Here is a 17,246-nt window from a genome sequence, read left to right on the forward strand (position 1 = left end):
CTAAAGTATATTATGAAATACAAAATGGAAAATTTTGATTATATTAAATTAAAAGGTTTTTAAACCAACAAAACCAATATAGATAAAATTAGAAAGGAAGCAAGAAACTGTCTATGTGGGGGAGGTTTACATCCAAGGGTTTTGATAAAGACCTCATTTCTAAAATATGTAGAGAATTGGCTCAAATTTATATGAATGCAAGCCATTCTCCAATTGATAAATGGTCAAAGGATATGAACAGACAATTTTCAGATAAAGAAATTAAAGCCATTTCTAATCATATGAAAAAATGTTCTAAATCACAATTGATCAGAGAAATGCAAATGAAGACAATTCTGAGGCATCACTACACACCTCTCAGATTGGCTAAGATGACAGGAAAATATAATAATGACTATTGGAGAGGATGTGGGAAAACTAGGACACTAATATATTGTTGGTGGAGTTGTGAACTGATCTGGAGAACAATGTGGAATTATACCCAAAGGGCTATCAAACTTTGATACTCTTTAATCCAGCAGTGTCTCTATCCCAAAGATAGTCTGTATCCCAAAGAGATCATTAAAAGGGGAAAATATTTGATCTGATTTTTTTTGTGTGTGCAGCAAGATAATTGTATAAATATGTATGCCTATATTGGATTTGCATATATTTTTACCATGTTTAACATATACTGTGTTACTTGCCATTTAGGGGAGGGGATAAGAGGAAGTGGCGGAAAATTGGTACACAAGGTTTTGCAAGGACCACTGGTGAAAAATTATCCTTGTATATGTTTTGGCAATAAAAGCTTCCATAATTTTTTTTAAAGGGAAAAATACCCCCATGTGCAAAAATGTTTGTAGCAGCCCTTTTTGAAGTGGCAAGGAACAGAAAACTGAGTGGAGAATGGCTAGATAAGTTATGGTATATGAATGTTATGGAATATTATTATTGTTCTATAAGAAACGATCAACAGGATGATTTCAGAAAGCCCTGGAGAGACTTAAATGAAGTGAGTAGAGCATTGTACACAGCAACAACAACATTAAGCAATGATCAATTCTGATGGCTGTCGCTTTTTTCAACAATGAGGTCATTCAGGCCAGTTCCAATAGACCTATGATGGAGCGAGCCATCTGCATCCAGAAAAATGACTGTGGGGACTAAACGTGCATAACAACATAGTATTTTCCTTTTTTGTTATTGTTTGCTTGCTTTTTGTTTTCTTTCTCCTTTTTTTACTTTTTGATCTGATTTTTCTTGTGTAGCAGGATAACTATGGAAATATGTATAGAAGAATTGCACATGTTTAATATGTATTGGATTGCTTGCTCTCTAGGGAAGAGGGTGAAGGAAAGGGAAAGAGAAAAATTTGGAACATAAGGTTTTGCAAGGTGAATGCTGAAAACTATCTATGCATATATTTTGAAAATAAGAAGCTATTTTTTTTCAAGTCTTCATGGCAGAGGTAAGATAGACTAATATCAGAGATTTACTGAGACAGGGGATAATCTCCTTCATATGGCAATGAACCTGTACCCTCCAAAGCAATGATTCCATCTCAACAAAGGCAAGGGCAACTCCAAAGAAGCCAGCTATCAGACAAATAGTACCAGGTGCTCAGTATAGAAAGTTGTGATATTTTTCATCATCAGACTTTGCATGGATCTGATGCAGAAGTGGTAGGGAACTAGTTCAGAAAAACAAAGAAACTAAAGCCCCAGGGTATCTTGTCTTTAATTTACTACATTCCTTAGAGATGCAACACCCCACCTTTACAAGACCTGAAAGGTTTACAGAGGGCAGAACATGAGTTTGGCAGCAATGAGAAATGATTAAGGCAGCTACAAGTTCTTGATGCCCTCCAACAGAAGGGAAAAAAGACCTTCAATGCTTTGTTAAAGTTGTAGGTCCAGAGCCCAATCATCAAGGGACAATGTCTGAAGAGCCCAGGGACTATATAGTAAACTGCTCCCAGTAATCAGAAGATTAGTACATGAGGAAATGCAATGGATGCAACTATCAATGTCTGCCTGTCAAGGATGGATCATTATAGTTGATCAGAAAAATAGAAATGACAAGAAGACCACAGGATCAGGCTTATCTCCATTTCAACTGTGGGACTTTCAGCTCCCTAACTAGCCAAGTGGTCCAGTGGATAGAATGTTAAATCTGGAATCAGGAAGAAATGAGTTTAAATTTGACCTCAGACATTTAGTCCCTGTGTGATCTTAAGCAAGTCACAATCTCAGTTTCCTCAACTGTAAAATGGGAATAATAAGTCTCTACCTTAGGATGGTTGCAAGGGTAATAAAATGAGAAAGCACTTTATAAATCTTGAAATGCTATGCAAATGGTAGTTATTATTCTTATTATTAGGTAGCCTATGTTGGTTTTTTTGTGTGTTAGAGAGAAGTGAGACCTGATATGGATCTCAGAACAAACAGCTTCATTTTATCTCAACCCAGGAAGGAGAACTCCTTTACACAGTGTTTGAAAGAAGCAGGCCCAGAAGCAAGAAAGTCTCTCAGGCATGCCTCTGAGGGCCTAGATGAAGATTAAACTCTAAAAGAAACATTGGGGAGGGCAATTTTTGGTACCATGAGAATAGAAAAGACTTCTGAGCAAGAAATTCAATTTTAAAATTTGTACACGCTATGTGGGTTGTGGTCAAGGAGTGACAAATACAATCCACTTCAGAGTTTCCTGACACTGCTGAGAACAAGATCAGAAATTTGCTCTGAGACAGTACCAGAAGGAATTACTAGCCAATGATCTCATCACCAGAGGCATCATCCACAATAATGGTACAAAGGAATTTAGGAATGTTTGTGTGGAGATATTTTTTGATGGCCAAAGCAATCAGACTTTGCTGTTGATAAAAGTGGATAATAAATATGGGAACTAAGGTTGGTTGGGTGAAAAAGACTTATCTTGCCACCTATGTACATACCTAACTCTAGACACCCACTAGATCTGCCTGGACTTAGGAAAGGTCAGATCTTAGGTTGGAGGCTTGCTTTGGGATTTTCCTTTGCAGAGTGTGGTGACAGACTAAAAAAAATTTCCAGCCATCTTTAACAAAGGGAACACTTTAATTAAAGCATCCAGGACCAAAGCCTCCAAATTGGTCTTCCTGTCTCAGCTCTCTCCCCTCTACTCCCTATAATTTCAGCTTTGGACTAGTGATCTCCTGTTACACTAAGATCCAATATCAATTCCTCTGTTTGACATGATATATTCTTTTCAACCTTGCTTCCTCCATTTCCTTCTGATTCCTCTATATTACTTGTGCACTCCCTTCTTCAGCCATAATGGCTCTCTACCTCCCATCTCTGTTTTTGTACTGGCTACTCCTAGGTCTGGAATGCTCTTCCTCCTGACCTCTGTGTCTTAGAATCTCTAGCTCCCCGGCACCTTGTGCTCAGCTACCATTACTTTTTAAATTACTATCTACTTGCTCTGTGCATCTTATCTTGTACATAGTTAACATACCTACTTAAATATATGTTGTCCATATACTTTTACCAGATTTAACATATGTTAGATTACTTGCCTTCTAGGGGAGGGGATGAGGAAAGGGGAGAGAAAATTGGAACACAAGGTTTTGCAGGGGTCAATGTTGAAAAATTAGCCATACATATGTTTTGAAAATCAAAAAAGCAAAACAAACAACAAAAAAAAACTCTTGGGGCAGCTAGGTGATGCAATGAATAGAGTGCTGGCCCTAAAATCAGGAGGACCTGAGATAGACACTTAATATTTCCTAGCTGTGTGATCCTGGGTAAATCAACCCCAATTGCTTCTGAAAAAAAAAAAACAACCAAAACCAAACAAACAAACCCTTTCAAGGAAAATATATATATATATGTCGTCTCTCCCATTAGAATGTAAACTCCTTGAAATCAGGTGCTTCTCCTCCTTGTATTCCTCCTTCCTTTCATTTCCCTCCTTCATTCCCCCTTTTCTCTTTTCCTTCCTTTCTTCCACATGTCTTAATAAACATTTGATGATTAGTGCAACTTTCACTCTTATTTTGTACCCCAACATTCATTTGCATAGCACTTTTTTGTTTCGTCTAAAACTATTGTTTTTTTTTGTTTGTTTGTTTGTTTGTTTACTCACTCTTATTTGGTTGTTTTGAAATTTCTTGTAAAAATCTGTTGCAATTATGTGTCTGTTCCACATTTCTGTTGCTATTTTTGAATAAATCCAGCTAGAGCCTGATTGACTTGTAGCCTTCCTCCACCTACTTCTGGGAGATTGGGGTTCGAGGGTACTAACATCTTTAAGACTCAGGTCTGGACAGATGCATTTGTTTTGCTTCCTGGGCTTTAAGGCCCGAGGCAAAGGCATGTAAAATTACACGAATTTAGCCGGCTCATCCACTTAGATACAGAATTCAAAAGCTGGAAGGGACTTTAGAACATAGATCGTCCAGCGCTAATAGTCTGTGTGCCTCTTGCCAGCGTGAGCCGAACATAATCTCTCGGTCTCAGTTTCCTTGTTTGTAAAAACAACAAAAAAAAACCCAAAACAACCAAAAAAAAAAACAAAAAAAAAAAAAACCAAAACAACCAAAAAAAACCAAAAAAACCCCAAACCCCAAAACGAGGAAGGTTAGAACTAGGTGAAGGTCACCTCATTCAAACCCCATTTCAGTATTTTTTTAGTGGTGGGGAAGAGACTTGGAATAATCCTCTCAAGAAAGTCTCTTTGGACGCCAGATAGGAAGAGGATTGGGATAAGGAGACTCTTTATCTAGTCCCTCCTCCCTCCGCAGAGTTGAGTGGACCGCGCTGGTGACGGGGACCGCAGTGGAGGCATCCGGCGCTAGGACCGGAGAGGGCCTCCTCTAGGCTGCAGCGCCACCGCCCCTTTCCACCCTGGGAGGGGTGGCGGGGGGTGGGGGGAGAAAATGAGGAAACAGAGGAACTTGCCACAAGTTGTGCGCCTGCGGCCACCACGGAGCGCGATGCCCACGGCTGGGGCCCCCCACTAGTCCCGGGGAAGGCAAGGGGCAGGGCAGGAGAGGAGCCGGGAGCGGGGCCGCAGCTGCCCAGCCTGGCGCTGTCCGCGTCGTCCCCCCTCCCATCCCACCCGGCGCTGTCCCGTGCGGTCCGGAGCCTCAGGCTGGGCAGGTGAGTCGGGCGGGATGCGGGGCTAGGGAGGGGGGGCGCGCGGGGTCCGGGGACTGACCCTCATCCGCTCCTCCTCCCACGGTGGGAAAGCGCGCCTGCCGGGGGGCCTGGGGTCCGCTCCCAGCCCGGTCCCCGGTCCCATCCCACTCCCTGGCGACCGCGGTCTGGGCGAAGGGGGCAGGTGAGCTCCGGGCTGCATGCTGGGGTCTGGAGGCAGCGGAGCCTGCGCTGGAGCGCGGGGGTGGCGAGGACGGCACAGATTGTGCTGTTCGAGTACGACAGTCGCCGTGTGTGGCTCCCAGTCGCCGTGTGTGACGGCCGGGGTGTGCGTGTGTGAGACTGGCCTCAGGCTCTGAGCGTGACATTTCGTGTGGGGGCCAGTCTGTATAATGCATGGTGGTGAGGGTGTGCTCCCCTGTGCTGTCCCCGTGTGGGCATCTTGGTGGGTCTGTTGCTTGGTGTGAGCCCTGGCCATCAGAGCGGTGCGTGAACGGAAGGGGAGGGGTCGTTATTGATGAGTTCTATTGGGTGTGTATTAGACATATGCAGGGCGTATGTTGGGCATACACGGACAGGAGGGCTGTTTACCAGTGTTCTCAAGCGTATGGGGCGGAGTGTGGGCCTTCTGAGAACATACGTGCTGTGTCTAGCTTTCTTGTTGGCTAAGGAGTGTGTGTATTTGATTTTGGCAGAAAGGTGCTTGGACCCGAAGATCTCTCTGTGCATATAGCCTGGGAGTGGGGGTGGGGGTGGGAATAATCTTCCCCCAACAAATAAGTTGAAAGCCATTTCTAAACCTTAGAATTTTAGGACACAGAGGGCTCCCCCTACCCAAAAGCTTCTCTGATGCTGCTCCTTTTAGCTGTCACTGGGAACAGAGTGGGTTGGAAAATATGGGGTTGGTTAGGCACCTCTGGCTAAAGCTAGGGAACCATGGAGAGCCCCAAAGGAATCTAGTGCCTCTGAACCACACCTTAGCCTTCCAGGGTGCCAGTTTCCTCTTCTGAGATCCTTTGAGCCTGTGCTCCCAACTGAGGCTGAGGTACCCTCAAATGCCCTCTGCCAAGAAGTGAACCAGCACCCTTCAGGGGGGCAATTGGCCTTCTAGCCAGGGCTGCCATCAAAATCATAGATCCTAAAAAGTCCTGAAGATGAAAGAAGAGGTGGACTGGGGAATGAAGGCTCAGAGAAAAGATATGGACCTTCAGGTGCACCATAGGAGTTAAGGCTAAAAACCTCAGGCCCTCCAGCGATAGAGATCAAGGGAAAAACCCTGAGCTGTTGGCCAATATCTTCTATGTGGCTTCAAATACTTAGAAATGACTTTGAGTCATTCCTTCCACCCTCTCACTGTGCCTTTTCCCCTCTCTTTCCCCCCCTCCCCCGTCCCACCATATACCTTGTAAGAGAAAGGGGAACAACTGAGTAGAAACTAAACCTCTGACTCCCATTGCTCTCCCCATGCCTCAGTCAAATGGTGCTGGAATCACCCACTCATCTTGATTCCAGTTCCCTTTTCCTAGGGGGAATGTCCTAGGGGCTGAACTAGGCCAGGAGGAGGGGAAAATAGAATCCTGGAATGTAAGAGCTGGGAAGAGCTCTTAGAACACAGAATGTCAGATCTGGAAGGTCTTTTGGGAACATCTAGTCCAACCCTCTGATTGTAAAGACTGAGTTCCAGAGAAGCAAAGTATCTTGTTCAAGGTCACCCAGCAAATAGGTGGCAGACTTGGGAATATAACCGAGGTTTGTTGGTATTGGGCTGGTGCAATTTCCTCTTCTATAAAACAGCACACACACACACACACACATATATGTGTGTGTGTATGTGTATATGTATACAAACACATGTATGTGTAAGTATGTACACATAAACTCTATGAATCACTAATATCTATGCATGAAGGAACTGGGTGACTAGACTTCTAGGACCTTTTTCCAGGCTCTCTTCTTGCTATATCCTGGGGAACTGCTCTGGGGAATGTAAGCCTTGCTCACCAGTTGCCCACACATCCCTCTTGTCCCAGGTAAACCCAGTAATCCCTGGATCCTCCTCGTCTCAGCCAAGATGCCAACGGTAAGCCTGGCTTCAGCCTGTGGCCAGGAATTTCCAACTTCAGTGCTCTTCTCTGCCTCCGAGGCCCTCTTGTGGGTGCCCCTTGGTTGAGGTTGACTCATGTTCCCTCATTGGCTTCCATTGACTTACCTGACTTTCCCCTGGTGCTTTTGGGGGAGGAGGGAGGATGGTGAAGCTGGGGATGGTTAAGAGATATCCTCTCCTATACAGTCTGGCTGTGGGTGTCTGCCACCAGGTGGCTGCCCTCCCCCTATGCCCAGGACACCTGCCTCTCTTTCCCCATATCTACCTTCCCTGCCTTTATTTTCCTCTCTCTCTATCTCTTTCTGCCACTTGTGGGCCTTTGTCTTTGAGTCCCATTGGCTCTGTCTCTGGCTACAGAGACGCTGGACACCAGGCACTCAGTGCATCACCAAGTGTGAACACATGAAGCCCAAGCCAGGGGAACTGGCCTTCCGCAAAGGCGAGGTTGTCACCATCCTGGAGGCCTGTGAGGTAGGGATGGGGCCACAGGTGGGGATGGAAGAGACCCAGATTCTGGGGGATGCTTCTGGGGAGGTGAAGGTCTGTGGCCCATGAGCCAGGATCCAGTGTATATCTCAGGGAAAAGACTGGGCACAGCTTCCTATTCCCTCCCTCCATCACCAGCTCTGGCCTCATCCCCTCGGCAGAGCAAGAGCTGGTACCGGGCTAAACACCATGACAGTGGCCAGGAGGGGCTGTTGGCAGCTGGAGCTGTTCGGGAGCGAGAGGCCATCCCCACTGACCCCAAGCTCAGCCTCATGCCGTGAGTCTCAGAGAGAGTCCTTGGTGCTCACAACTCTCACTGCCCCAAGGTTTCATTGTCCACAGTTTCTATTTTCCAGTTATCCACCATGTCCTTGATATCAAATTGTCACAGTAACAGGATTCACGTTACCCAATGTCCTGTAGTTTTTGAATGCCTTGGCATTCTTTGCCCAGGGTACCCAGCACCAAAGTCCCCTCTTCTCCCTTCCCTTATCCCATTCCCCCAGGACTTCCTCTTCCAGTTCTAGGCTCTACCCAATTCATCCACAGGTGGTTCCATGGTAAGATCTCGGGGCAGGAGGCAGTAGCTTTGCTGCAGCCAGCAGAAGATGGGCTCTTCTTGGTCCGGGAGTCTGTTCGGCACCCAGGCGACTATGTGCTGTGTGTCAGTCATGGCCAGGAGGTGGTCCACTACCGAGTGCTGCACCATGGTGGACGACTGACCATTGATGAGAGTGTCTGCTTCTACAACCTTATTGACATGATTGAGGTCTGACAGTCTCATCCTATTCATCACCTCTAGTGATCCCACCATCCCTCAGTCCCCTCTATTACTTCTAGGGGTCCCTCCCATTCCTCCATTTGGTCTTTCAGAAAAATTGATCTCCCCAGGAACCTCTTTTGATGGGTACACACTCTTATGAGTTTCCCCCAAACCCTAGACTTGAGACTCTAAATCCTTAGCCTCCCTAGGAATCGCTCAACTCCCCAAAAACCTATATAGAAGCTAGAGTTCTTTCTATCCTCACAAATCCTGAGAGAATGCTTCAGGGAATTCCAATCCTCCAGCATATTCCTACTTCCCTATATTTGATCTTTGTCCCTCTCTCCCTTCTTTCTTTCCTCCCTCTCCTTCCTTCTCTTCCACCTTCAATCCCCCCTCTCAATTTCTCTCTCTTTCTCTCCCTCCCCCCCCCCCCCCATCTCTCAAGATTCTAACTGGGATCTAAGCCCAGCTTTGGTTACCAGGGAAACCAATCCAGCCGTCGTCAGCAACTAGTGTCCATGGGAACCAAGGCCCCCTGGCTCCCCCAGCCTCTCTTCAGTTTCCTAAGGGCTAGTGGTCACCTAGGAGGGAGCTAGAACTAGGAGTCCTCCCAATTAGTCAGATAGCCACTCCCAGAGACCCAGTAGAGGGACTCCAAACTTCTTTTCTTAGGAGGCTCAATAGCCTCTACCCCCTGAGCATGTTTCAGCTTAAGCTGCCATCTGTCTATCTGTCCATCCATCTTCAGCATTACATGAAGGACAAGGGGGCCATCTGTACAAAGCTAGTGAAACCCAAGAGGAAACATGGAACCAAGTCAGCTGAGGAGGAGCTGGCCAAAGGTGGGGGCTATGGGGTAATCCAGGGAAAGAAGGATCTAGAAGTCTTTTTTTTTTTTTTGCCCAACTCTCTACAAGATAGAAAGCTTATACAAAAGCTCTTATTGAGCAGAGAGGGAAGGGAGGAGGAACAAGCATTTATTAAATACATACTATGTACCAGACACTGTGCTAAGCATGTTACAAACATCTCATTTGATACTCACAACAACACTGGGAGTTAGATACTATTATCTCCATTTTGCAGTTGGGGAAACTTGAGGCATACATAAGCTAAGTGATTTGTCCGGGATCACACTACTAGTAAGAATCTGAGGCTGGATCTAATTAGGTCATCCTGACTCCAGGTTCAGCACTTCATTCTCTGTACTACCTACATGTCTCTAAGAAGACTGGGTTTCAGTCTTGACTCTGCCTCTGACTTACTGTGACCCTGAATAAGTCAAGTCAACAAATGTTTATTACTTTATATGTGGCAAACACTGTGCTAAGGCAAAAACCTTCCCTTCTTTAGGTCTTTATTTACCCATCTGGAAATTGGGTAAAACAATGCCTTCACCAAGAATATTATCATGCAGTGCTTAGAATGTCCAGAAGATCAGAGGTTTAGTTGTCCCTCTGATTCACAATAACTATGAATGTGAGCAACTGGCTTAACCTTTCAGTGCTCCCAGACAATTTTTTAAAAAGTTTTTTATTTTCAACATATATACATAGTTTTCAACATTCACCCTTGCAAAATCTTGTTTCAATTTTTTTCTCCCTCCTTTCCCTTAGACAGCAAGTAATCCAATATATGTTAAAGATTTGCAATACTTCTATACATATTTCCACAATCATGTTGCACAAGAAAAGTCAGATCAAAAAGAGGAAAAAATAGGAAAAAAAAACAAACAAAATTCAAGCAAACAACAACAAAGAGTGAAAATTCTGTGTGGTGATCCACACTCAGTCCCCCCAGTCCTCTCTTTGGATGCAGATGGCTCTATCACAAGACCTTTGGAACTAGTCCCAGGCTGTGTAACATAGACGAATTGACTATCTGAACTAGTGGAGGGAGTTTCCACGCTAAGAAATCGCTAACTTGATGGATTTCTCAGATTGGGTTTAACAAACAAAACCAAAAGCCCAGACTCTAAACTGAAGTAACCACTACACCCCCAGAGGGCTGTTGTGAGAATCAAATGAGAGTGGATATAAGTGGGCTTTGTAATTTTATAATTACTATTTTTGTAATAATAATGTATCCATATGGGTAGACAACCGGTTGTACTTGTAGCTAGAGTGAATATAGCTCTTTAAAACGGGCTAAGTATTTTCTTTTGCATCTGTTTGCATCTGTTCCTTCAGTTCTGACTAGAAGGCTGGACTTTTAAGTACTGGCTGGGTGACCTTGGGCAGGTCGAGACCATTCTTTAAAAGTGGCTTTTTAAACTGCAGAGCAGATGCTAATATGCATTGTTAGAGGGAGTTATTTATCCGTGGAGTTCAGTGCAGTGACCTCAGGGACTAGTCCTTTTTTCTGTTCCCATCTCCTGTGTTCAGCCTGGCTGAATGTATGAACAGGACAGGAGAAAAGATGGTCCTGGTTGGGTGGATGAGGTATCTGGAATTGGGCAGGCCACTTCAGGGGCCTGGATCCCTTGTGCTTCCTCATTGGACTCTCTCCCTACAGCTGGTTGGTTACTGAACCTGCAGCAGCTGACCCTCGGCAGCCAGATTGGGGAGGGGGAGTTTGGAGGTAAGTGGGAAGGAGAGAGAATCAGAGAGATCTAGAAACACACTCACACACACACGTAGAAATAGAGAGAGAAATAAAGAGACAGAGAGACAACGACACACACAGAGAGGACACAAAGAGAGACGGAGTGAGAGACAAAGACTGAGAGAGTCAGTGTGTGTGTGTGTGTGTGTGTGTGTTGGGGAGGGGTGAATTGGAAAGTAGATTTACTCAGCTTCTCTCCCAGGAGTAACCCCTGCCCCTCATCCCCACAACACCCTGCCTCCAGAGACAGTGCCTCCTGACAGAGACATGAGAAGGAGATTCAGAAAGACTGAGCCCAGGAGAGAAAGTGAAGGCTGCAGTCTGAAAGACACAGGATGTGGGAGGGAGAAATGGCAGTGGGGGGTTCTCCAGGCTTAGTCCCCATCTGGAGTCAAGTCGGGCTACCTCTCAGACCCCCACCTTGTCCCAGCTGTGTTGCAGGGGGAGTACCTGGGCCAGAAGGTGGCGGTGAAGAACATCAAGTGTGACGTCACAGCGCAGTCCTTCCTGGATGAGACTGCTGTCATGACGTAAGGCTCGGCACCCGACTAGGAAGGTCGCTTTTTCCTTCCCCCACACCATCCCTGGGGCTTGGGGAAGGAGGTGGCTCCCAGGTGGGGAGCCAGCATTTAGAGGGCTGGAGGTTCCCAGGTGTGGGTACTCAGGTATTAGAATGCTCCGGGTGGAAGGCACCCTGTGGAGTTCTAGGCTCCACTCCGTGTCCAGACCTGGGAGTTCTAGCGCCCTCCCCTTTCCTCCCCCCCTCCCGATCATTTACTGGGTGAGCTTGGGCAAGTTGGTTCAACTCAGTTTCCTCATTTGTAAAAGGAGAGGGTCGGACCCAGGATGGCTGTGCTCTGCCTCTCCCTCCCCCCAATATGTATGCAACCCCCTTCCCCCCTTCTAATCCACCCCCAGGAAGATACAGCACAAGAACTTGGTGCGGCTGCTGGGGGTCATTCTTCATCAAGGGCTCTACATTGTCATGGAATACATGAGCAAGGTCAGCTGGAGCCCTGCCCTTCCCATCCCCCAGCTGGGGTGTCACTCTCCCCAGGGGGCACGTGCCACCTCCTCTTCTCTCTTCCAGCTTATTCAGCCTCTCTCCGTTGCTACCCCATTGGGCTCTTCTCTTGTTGGCCCACTCTAAAGCCAGTCCTCCCCCATTGCTCAGATCCCAGGACCAGGCCAAAAGGGGATGGTGGAATCTGGAGGGGGGAAGCAGGCGGAATGAGGAGGAGGATGATGGATGGGGAGGAGAAGAAAGGAGAGAGGGATGTGAGGGGGGGAGGTGAAAAGAATTTAGGGAAAGGGAGTAGAAGAGGTTGAGAAAAGGAAATGGGGAGGAATAAGAAGGACTTGAGGAAGAGGGTGAAGACTGAGGGAAAGAAGGTCCAAGATATTCAGGGAAGGACTGAGGGAAGAGGAAAGGGAATGGGAGGCTCAGGGTTTGGGGGAAGAAGTGGAAAGGATTGGGGAAGGAAACAGAAGAGCCTGCAGAAATACCCTTTGCCTGATCTTCCTTCAATAGGGTAATCTGGTGAATTTTCTTCGGACCCGAGGCCGTGCCCTGGTCCACAAAGCACAGTTGCTACAATTCTCCTTGTAAGTGAAGGGAAGGGAGCGAGAACCTTTACATTTGCTTCTGACCCTCCAGGATGCTACAGGGCAAGGCTGGAGACCCTAGGAAAGGCATGTCATACAGAGTACTGAGGACCTGGGTTCTGGTCCAATCCCTGCTCTGTTACTTATTACCATTGTCACCTGGGCCTTGGTTTATCTGGATTCTGATCCAATCCCTGCTCTCTTATTACTATTGTCACCTGGGACCTTGGTTTAATTGGGTTCTGGTCCAGTCCCTGCTGTATGATTTACCTATTTGTAAAATGAGCCAGTTAGAACTGGAAGGGCCCAAGATTCCATTTAGTCTAATAGTCTGATCCTGTGTGTGTTTGTGTTTTGTATTTGGCAAGAAGAGAGACAGGGCATGGGAGACCATGATATAAAACCTGCTCTTAATGTCCCAATCTCCTTTCCCTTCTCCTCCACTTCTTGTATTAGGCACGTAGCTGAGGGCATGGACTACTTGGAGGGTAAGAAACTTGTACACCGAGATCTGGCTGCTCGCAACATCCTTATCTCTGAGGATCACGTGGCCAAAGTCAGTGACTTTGGTCTGGCTAAGGCAGAACGACGGGGCCTGGATACCAGCCGACTCCCTGTCAAGTGGACTGCACCTGAGGCCTTGAAACATGGGGTGAGAAAGAGTGGGGGTAATGGGGCTGGGGGTGAAATAAGGTGACCCCCCCAGTCTGAAAGTCTTAGAATTTTAGAGTTAGAAGGGATGTTGCTGAGTATCTAGTGTATCCCAGAGAACTCATACCCCACAGATTCCCCACCACAACATACTGACAAGTAGTAACCTGGCCTTTGCTTGAAGCTCTCTACATCCCCTTTCTGATATAGTACACTCCTTCCAGAGACAGCCCATTCCACTTTAGGAACAATATTTGGAGAGGACTTTTTAGTTTTTGTTTTTTCCTGACAGTTGTCCTAAATTGCCTCTTTGTAACTTGCATTCCTTGCTCCTAATCCTGTTCTCTGGAGCCAAACAGAACAGCCTAATAATTCTACTTCCATGTGAGAGCCCTTTAAATACTTGAAGATAACTTCCATTCTTCGCCCCTCCAGCGCTGGTTTTCTCCAGCTTAAATATCCCTAGTTCCTCCCACTAATCCTCATTGGGCATGGATTTAAGTGTCTTCTCTTGGATGCCCTCCCCTGAACGTCTTAAGCTTGTCAATAACCTTCCTAAGCCATGGTACCCACAACTGAACACTCCAGTCCACATTTAGACCAATCAAGGCAAAGGATAGCAGATCAGCCCCTCACTCCCGAGTGCCATGGCCCTCAATTGCAATCTAGCATCCCATCAGTGCTCCTCTAATGTGCTGTGTGACCCTTAGACTTGTGACTCTTAGACCCTTGCTTTCTTAATAAGAAAATTGTACTGCTAAAATAGACTAAAAAGTACCTTTCCAGCTCTGACATTGTGTTCTAAGGCCCTCCCAGCTCTGACATTCTGTGTTCTAAGTATTTGTTGAGCACTGATTCTAGCTGACCTCATATATTCTTTGCTATGGAGGAAACACACTGTTTCTGTATTCAGGGAGCTCCTAGTGCCACCGGGGATACAGGACACTTGGAGAAACACCAAGTAATCCTGAATTTTTTTTTTTTAATTCTGGATAGAATTTTGGTAGAGTCAGGGTGGCAGCAGACAAGAGGAGGGAAATCTTTTAGATGGAAGAAGATCAGTATTGGAGAACTTGGGACTTGAGTTGAGACATCAGGGAGAATCCCAACAGAAATAAGGGAGGGCAGCATGCAGGAGACATTCCTTCCCCTTCATACCCTACCCTTCAAGGCCTCTCACCCCGGCCTTGACCCTCCCTGATGGTATATAGTCTAGGGTCAAGGGATCCCATAGTGTTCCCCTCACCTCACCGGTCCTCCACTTCCAATCCGGACCTGCAGAAATTTTCCAGTAAGTCAGACGTCTGGAGTTTTGGAATCCTTCTGTGGGAAGTGTTCTCCTATGGCCGGGCTCCATACCCCAAGATGGTAAGCATGGTGTGAAGTATGCCCTAAAATGTGTTTGGGCCAAGATAGGGGGAAAGAGTAAAGCTTCAAGTTCACAATGGTGGGGTAGGGACAGAATTAGATGGGGGATCCTAAAATTAGCCCAGTGAAAGAGAGAGAGTGTATGTGTGAGTGTGAGTGTGTAACCCAAGGATGGGATTAGTGGGGATGGGAAGGGGGAAGATACTATAATTAGAAAGCCCAGGATGAGGGTGGGCAGGAGCCGAAGTGCTAAGGATGAGTCCAAGCTGCCTTCCATGATTTCTCCTTGTTGTGCCCAATGCAGTCTCTGAAGGAGGTGTCTGAAGCTGTGGAGCAGGGTTACCGAATGCAGCCCCCGGAGGGCTGTCCTGCCAGTGTCTATGCCCTCATGGGCAGCTGCTGGGAAGCAGAGCCTACACGCCGTCCCACCTTTAGGAAACTCTTGGAGAAGCTGACCAAGGAGCTGAGAAGCACAGCAACAGAGCCTGTCCCTGAGGGAAGCTCGGCTGGACCCCAAAACCTCCAAGAACCTTGACCCTCTCATCCTTGTGTCCCCAGGGCTGCAAATCAGACTCTCTGGCTAAAAGGCTCCCTGGAACCTTGCCCAGCCCAACCCCATTGGGGATCGGAAAGAGACTGGAGAATGTCAAACTGTTTTCTCCTATCTCTTCTCCTACCTGGGTAATTCCTGGACTGAGAGAGCCACCAAAAAGGGGACTGGGGCTGGGTGGGAGAGTGCATGGGGGGTGGGGAATGTAGATCTGCACTACAGTTGATACACCACCCTCCCCACACTTTCCTCACTTGTCCCCACTCCCCACCAAATTTCTGGTGCAATCTGGCCTTGGTTTCCTTGGGCTACAGTCACTAGTGTGCTCTCGATGCCTTCTTGGGGAATAGTCAGGGGATGTTGATATGGAGATGCCCCCAAGTTGGCCTATAGATATCAAGAAGTCTAAGGGAGGCCCCTGGCAAACTTAGGAGACAGAGATAAAAGGACATGGAGGCTTTATTATTCTGAGAATGGGCTTCTGTGTCTCTTTGTGCTCTGCCCTTATTAGCTTCACCAGCAGAGATCCTTACTGCATTACACCTGTGACAATCAGTTTGATACTAGATCCCTTTGCTTGGGGCCCAACTCTCCTATTTGGTAATGCACAAAGTCCATCCCCTCCCTAAAATCTTCCTTAAAATCCACCTTGAATTACAGCTTACCATGGTCCCGAATCCCTGGTGATTTTCGCAGTGAAAGATCTCTCAGGATCCTATCATGGAGATCCATTCCCCTCCTGGTGATCTGATCTGGGATCACATGCTCAATTTGATGAAAGATCCTGGATGCCAGTGGGGTGGAATAGGCTTTGGAATGAACTGGATGTAAGTGAAATGCAGAGAAGCTCCAGAAAACAGACTCTCAGAGGCCATCTGAGCAAGAAACATCTCCAACAGCTTCCCCTTGGCTGAGGGGAAAACTAATATCTCCTGAGACCACCCATTCTTTTTGGAGTAGCAACAACTCTAAGAAAGTCTTTTCTTTAAAGTTGCAATCTGTCCCTATGAACACCCCCACCCTAGTTCTGCCTCGAGGGTCCAGTAGAACAAGCCTGCTGCCTCTTCCATAGAATATCTTTGATAGGTCTCATCTCATTGCCAAATCTTTAAAAGGAGGCCCTTCTCCATCCTCTTCACTTGGAAAGACATAAACCAGATCCTAATTTTTCCTTTGAAAATTTTGCAGCTCCTTCTAAAGAAATCTCAGAAGGTTGGGGTCAAGACAGAGGGTGATGAGGGGTCACTACAGCACTACATCCCACCTTGGATGGTAGCATTGCCGCTCGGAGCATCAGCCTAAGGGTCACCTGTCCCCTGTCCTTCAGGAGCCCAATAATCTGTGAGCTCCTCTTTTTCTTGCCCTCCTCAGGGCCTCTAAGCTGACACAGCTGTCTGGGAGCATCAACCTCTAGGGCATAAGAGGCTCAGGCCCAGGCTAAAGCTACAGAATACCTTAACCCTCCCTGATACTACCCGTCTGCCCTCTTAACTAATTTGTGGCCAATTAGTGTAATTGGGAGACTTGTAAAGATGAAGCTTGTTAATGTTTTAAAGTGATGAAGCAATTAGGAGCCTTGAAAGGAAGGTAATTATAAAGGGGGGGTTCCCCCCTCCCTCTCCCAGCCTGCTCTAGTCTCCACAACTATGTCAGCCTGGACATACTGATAAGGGCTGTTGTAGACATAGGATAGTGCAAGGAAGGAAGACTTTCGAAATCATCTAGCTCTGCTTTTATAAAGAAGGAAACTGAGGTCAATGGAGGAAGTGGGACTGCCTAAGCTTGTGAAGTGAATCAGTTCTTACCAGGCTAGACCTAGACCCCCAGTCCCATAGCTCCAATGTTCCTTCTTTAGGAGTACAACCTGATGGTCAGACTGGGACCCTGACCTGACACCTACTACTGGGGGACTCTTTCTGGGGGTCAGCTTCTGCATACATCCAGATGGGGGTAACACTGCCACCCATCACCATTCACATCACAGGATTGTTA

General features: G+C 46.7%; 1 protein-coding gene across 2 annotated transcripts; it reads left to right on the forward strand.

Moving 5' to 3' along the window:
- Positions 1–4,781: 4,781 nt before the first annotated feature.
- Positions 4,782–15,725, forward strand: MATK (megakaryocyte-associated tyrosine kinase). Of its 2 annotated transcripts, XM_003760585.4 has the most exons (13): positions 4,782–5,123; positions 7,151–7,200; positions 7,582–7,695; positions 7,872–7,987; positions 8,260–8,479; positions 9,225–9,318; positions 10,991–11,056; positions 11,511–11,610; positions 11,999–12,083; positions 12,612–12,685; positions 13,142–13,337; positions 14,618–14,704; positions 15,009–15,725. In XM_003760585.4, the coding sequence occupies exons 2-13, from the start codon at positions 7,192–7,194 to the stop codon at positions 15,237–15,239; spliced, it is 1,392 nt and encodes a 463-aa protein (XP_003760633.2). In that variant the 5' UTR covers positions 4,782–5,123; positions 7,151–7,191; the 3' UTR covers positions 15,240–15,725. The 2 variants fall into 2 exon arrangements, with proteins under 2 accessions (XP_003760633.2, XP_031803720.1); XM_031947860.1 differs by lacking the exons at positions 4,782–5,123; positions 7,151–7,200 and having other exon boundaries at positions 7,613–7,695; positions 7,849–7,987.
- The last annotated feature ends 1,521 nt before the right edge of the window (positions 15,726–17,246 follow it).

This window comes from Sarcophilus harrisii, chromosome 1, assembly GCF_902635505.1.
Source record: "Sarcophilus harrisii chromosome 1, mSarHar1.11, whole genome shotgun sequence".
Taxonomy (NCBI): domain Eukaryota; kingdom Metazoa; phylum Chordata; class Mammalia; order Dasyuromorphia; family Dasyuridae; genus Sarcophilus; species Sarcophilus harrisii.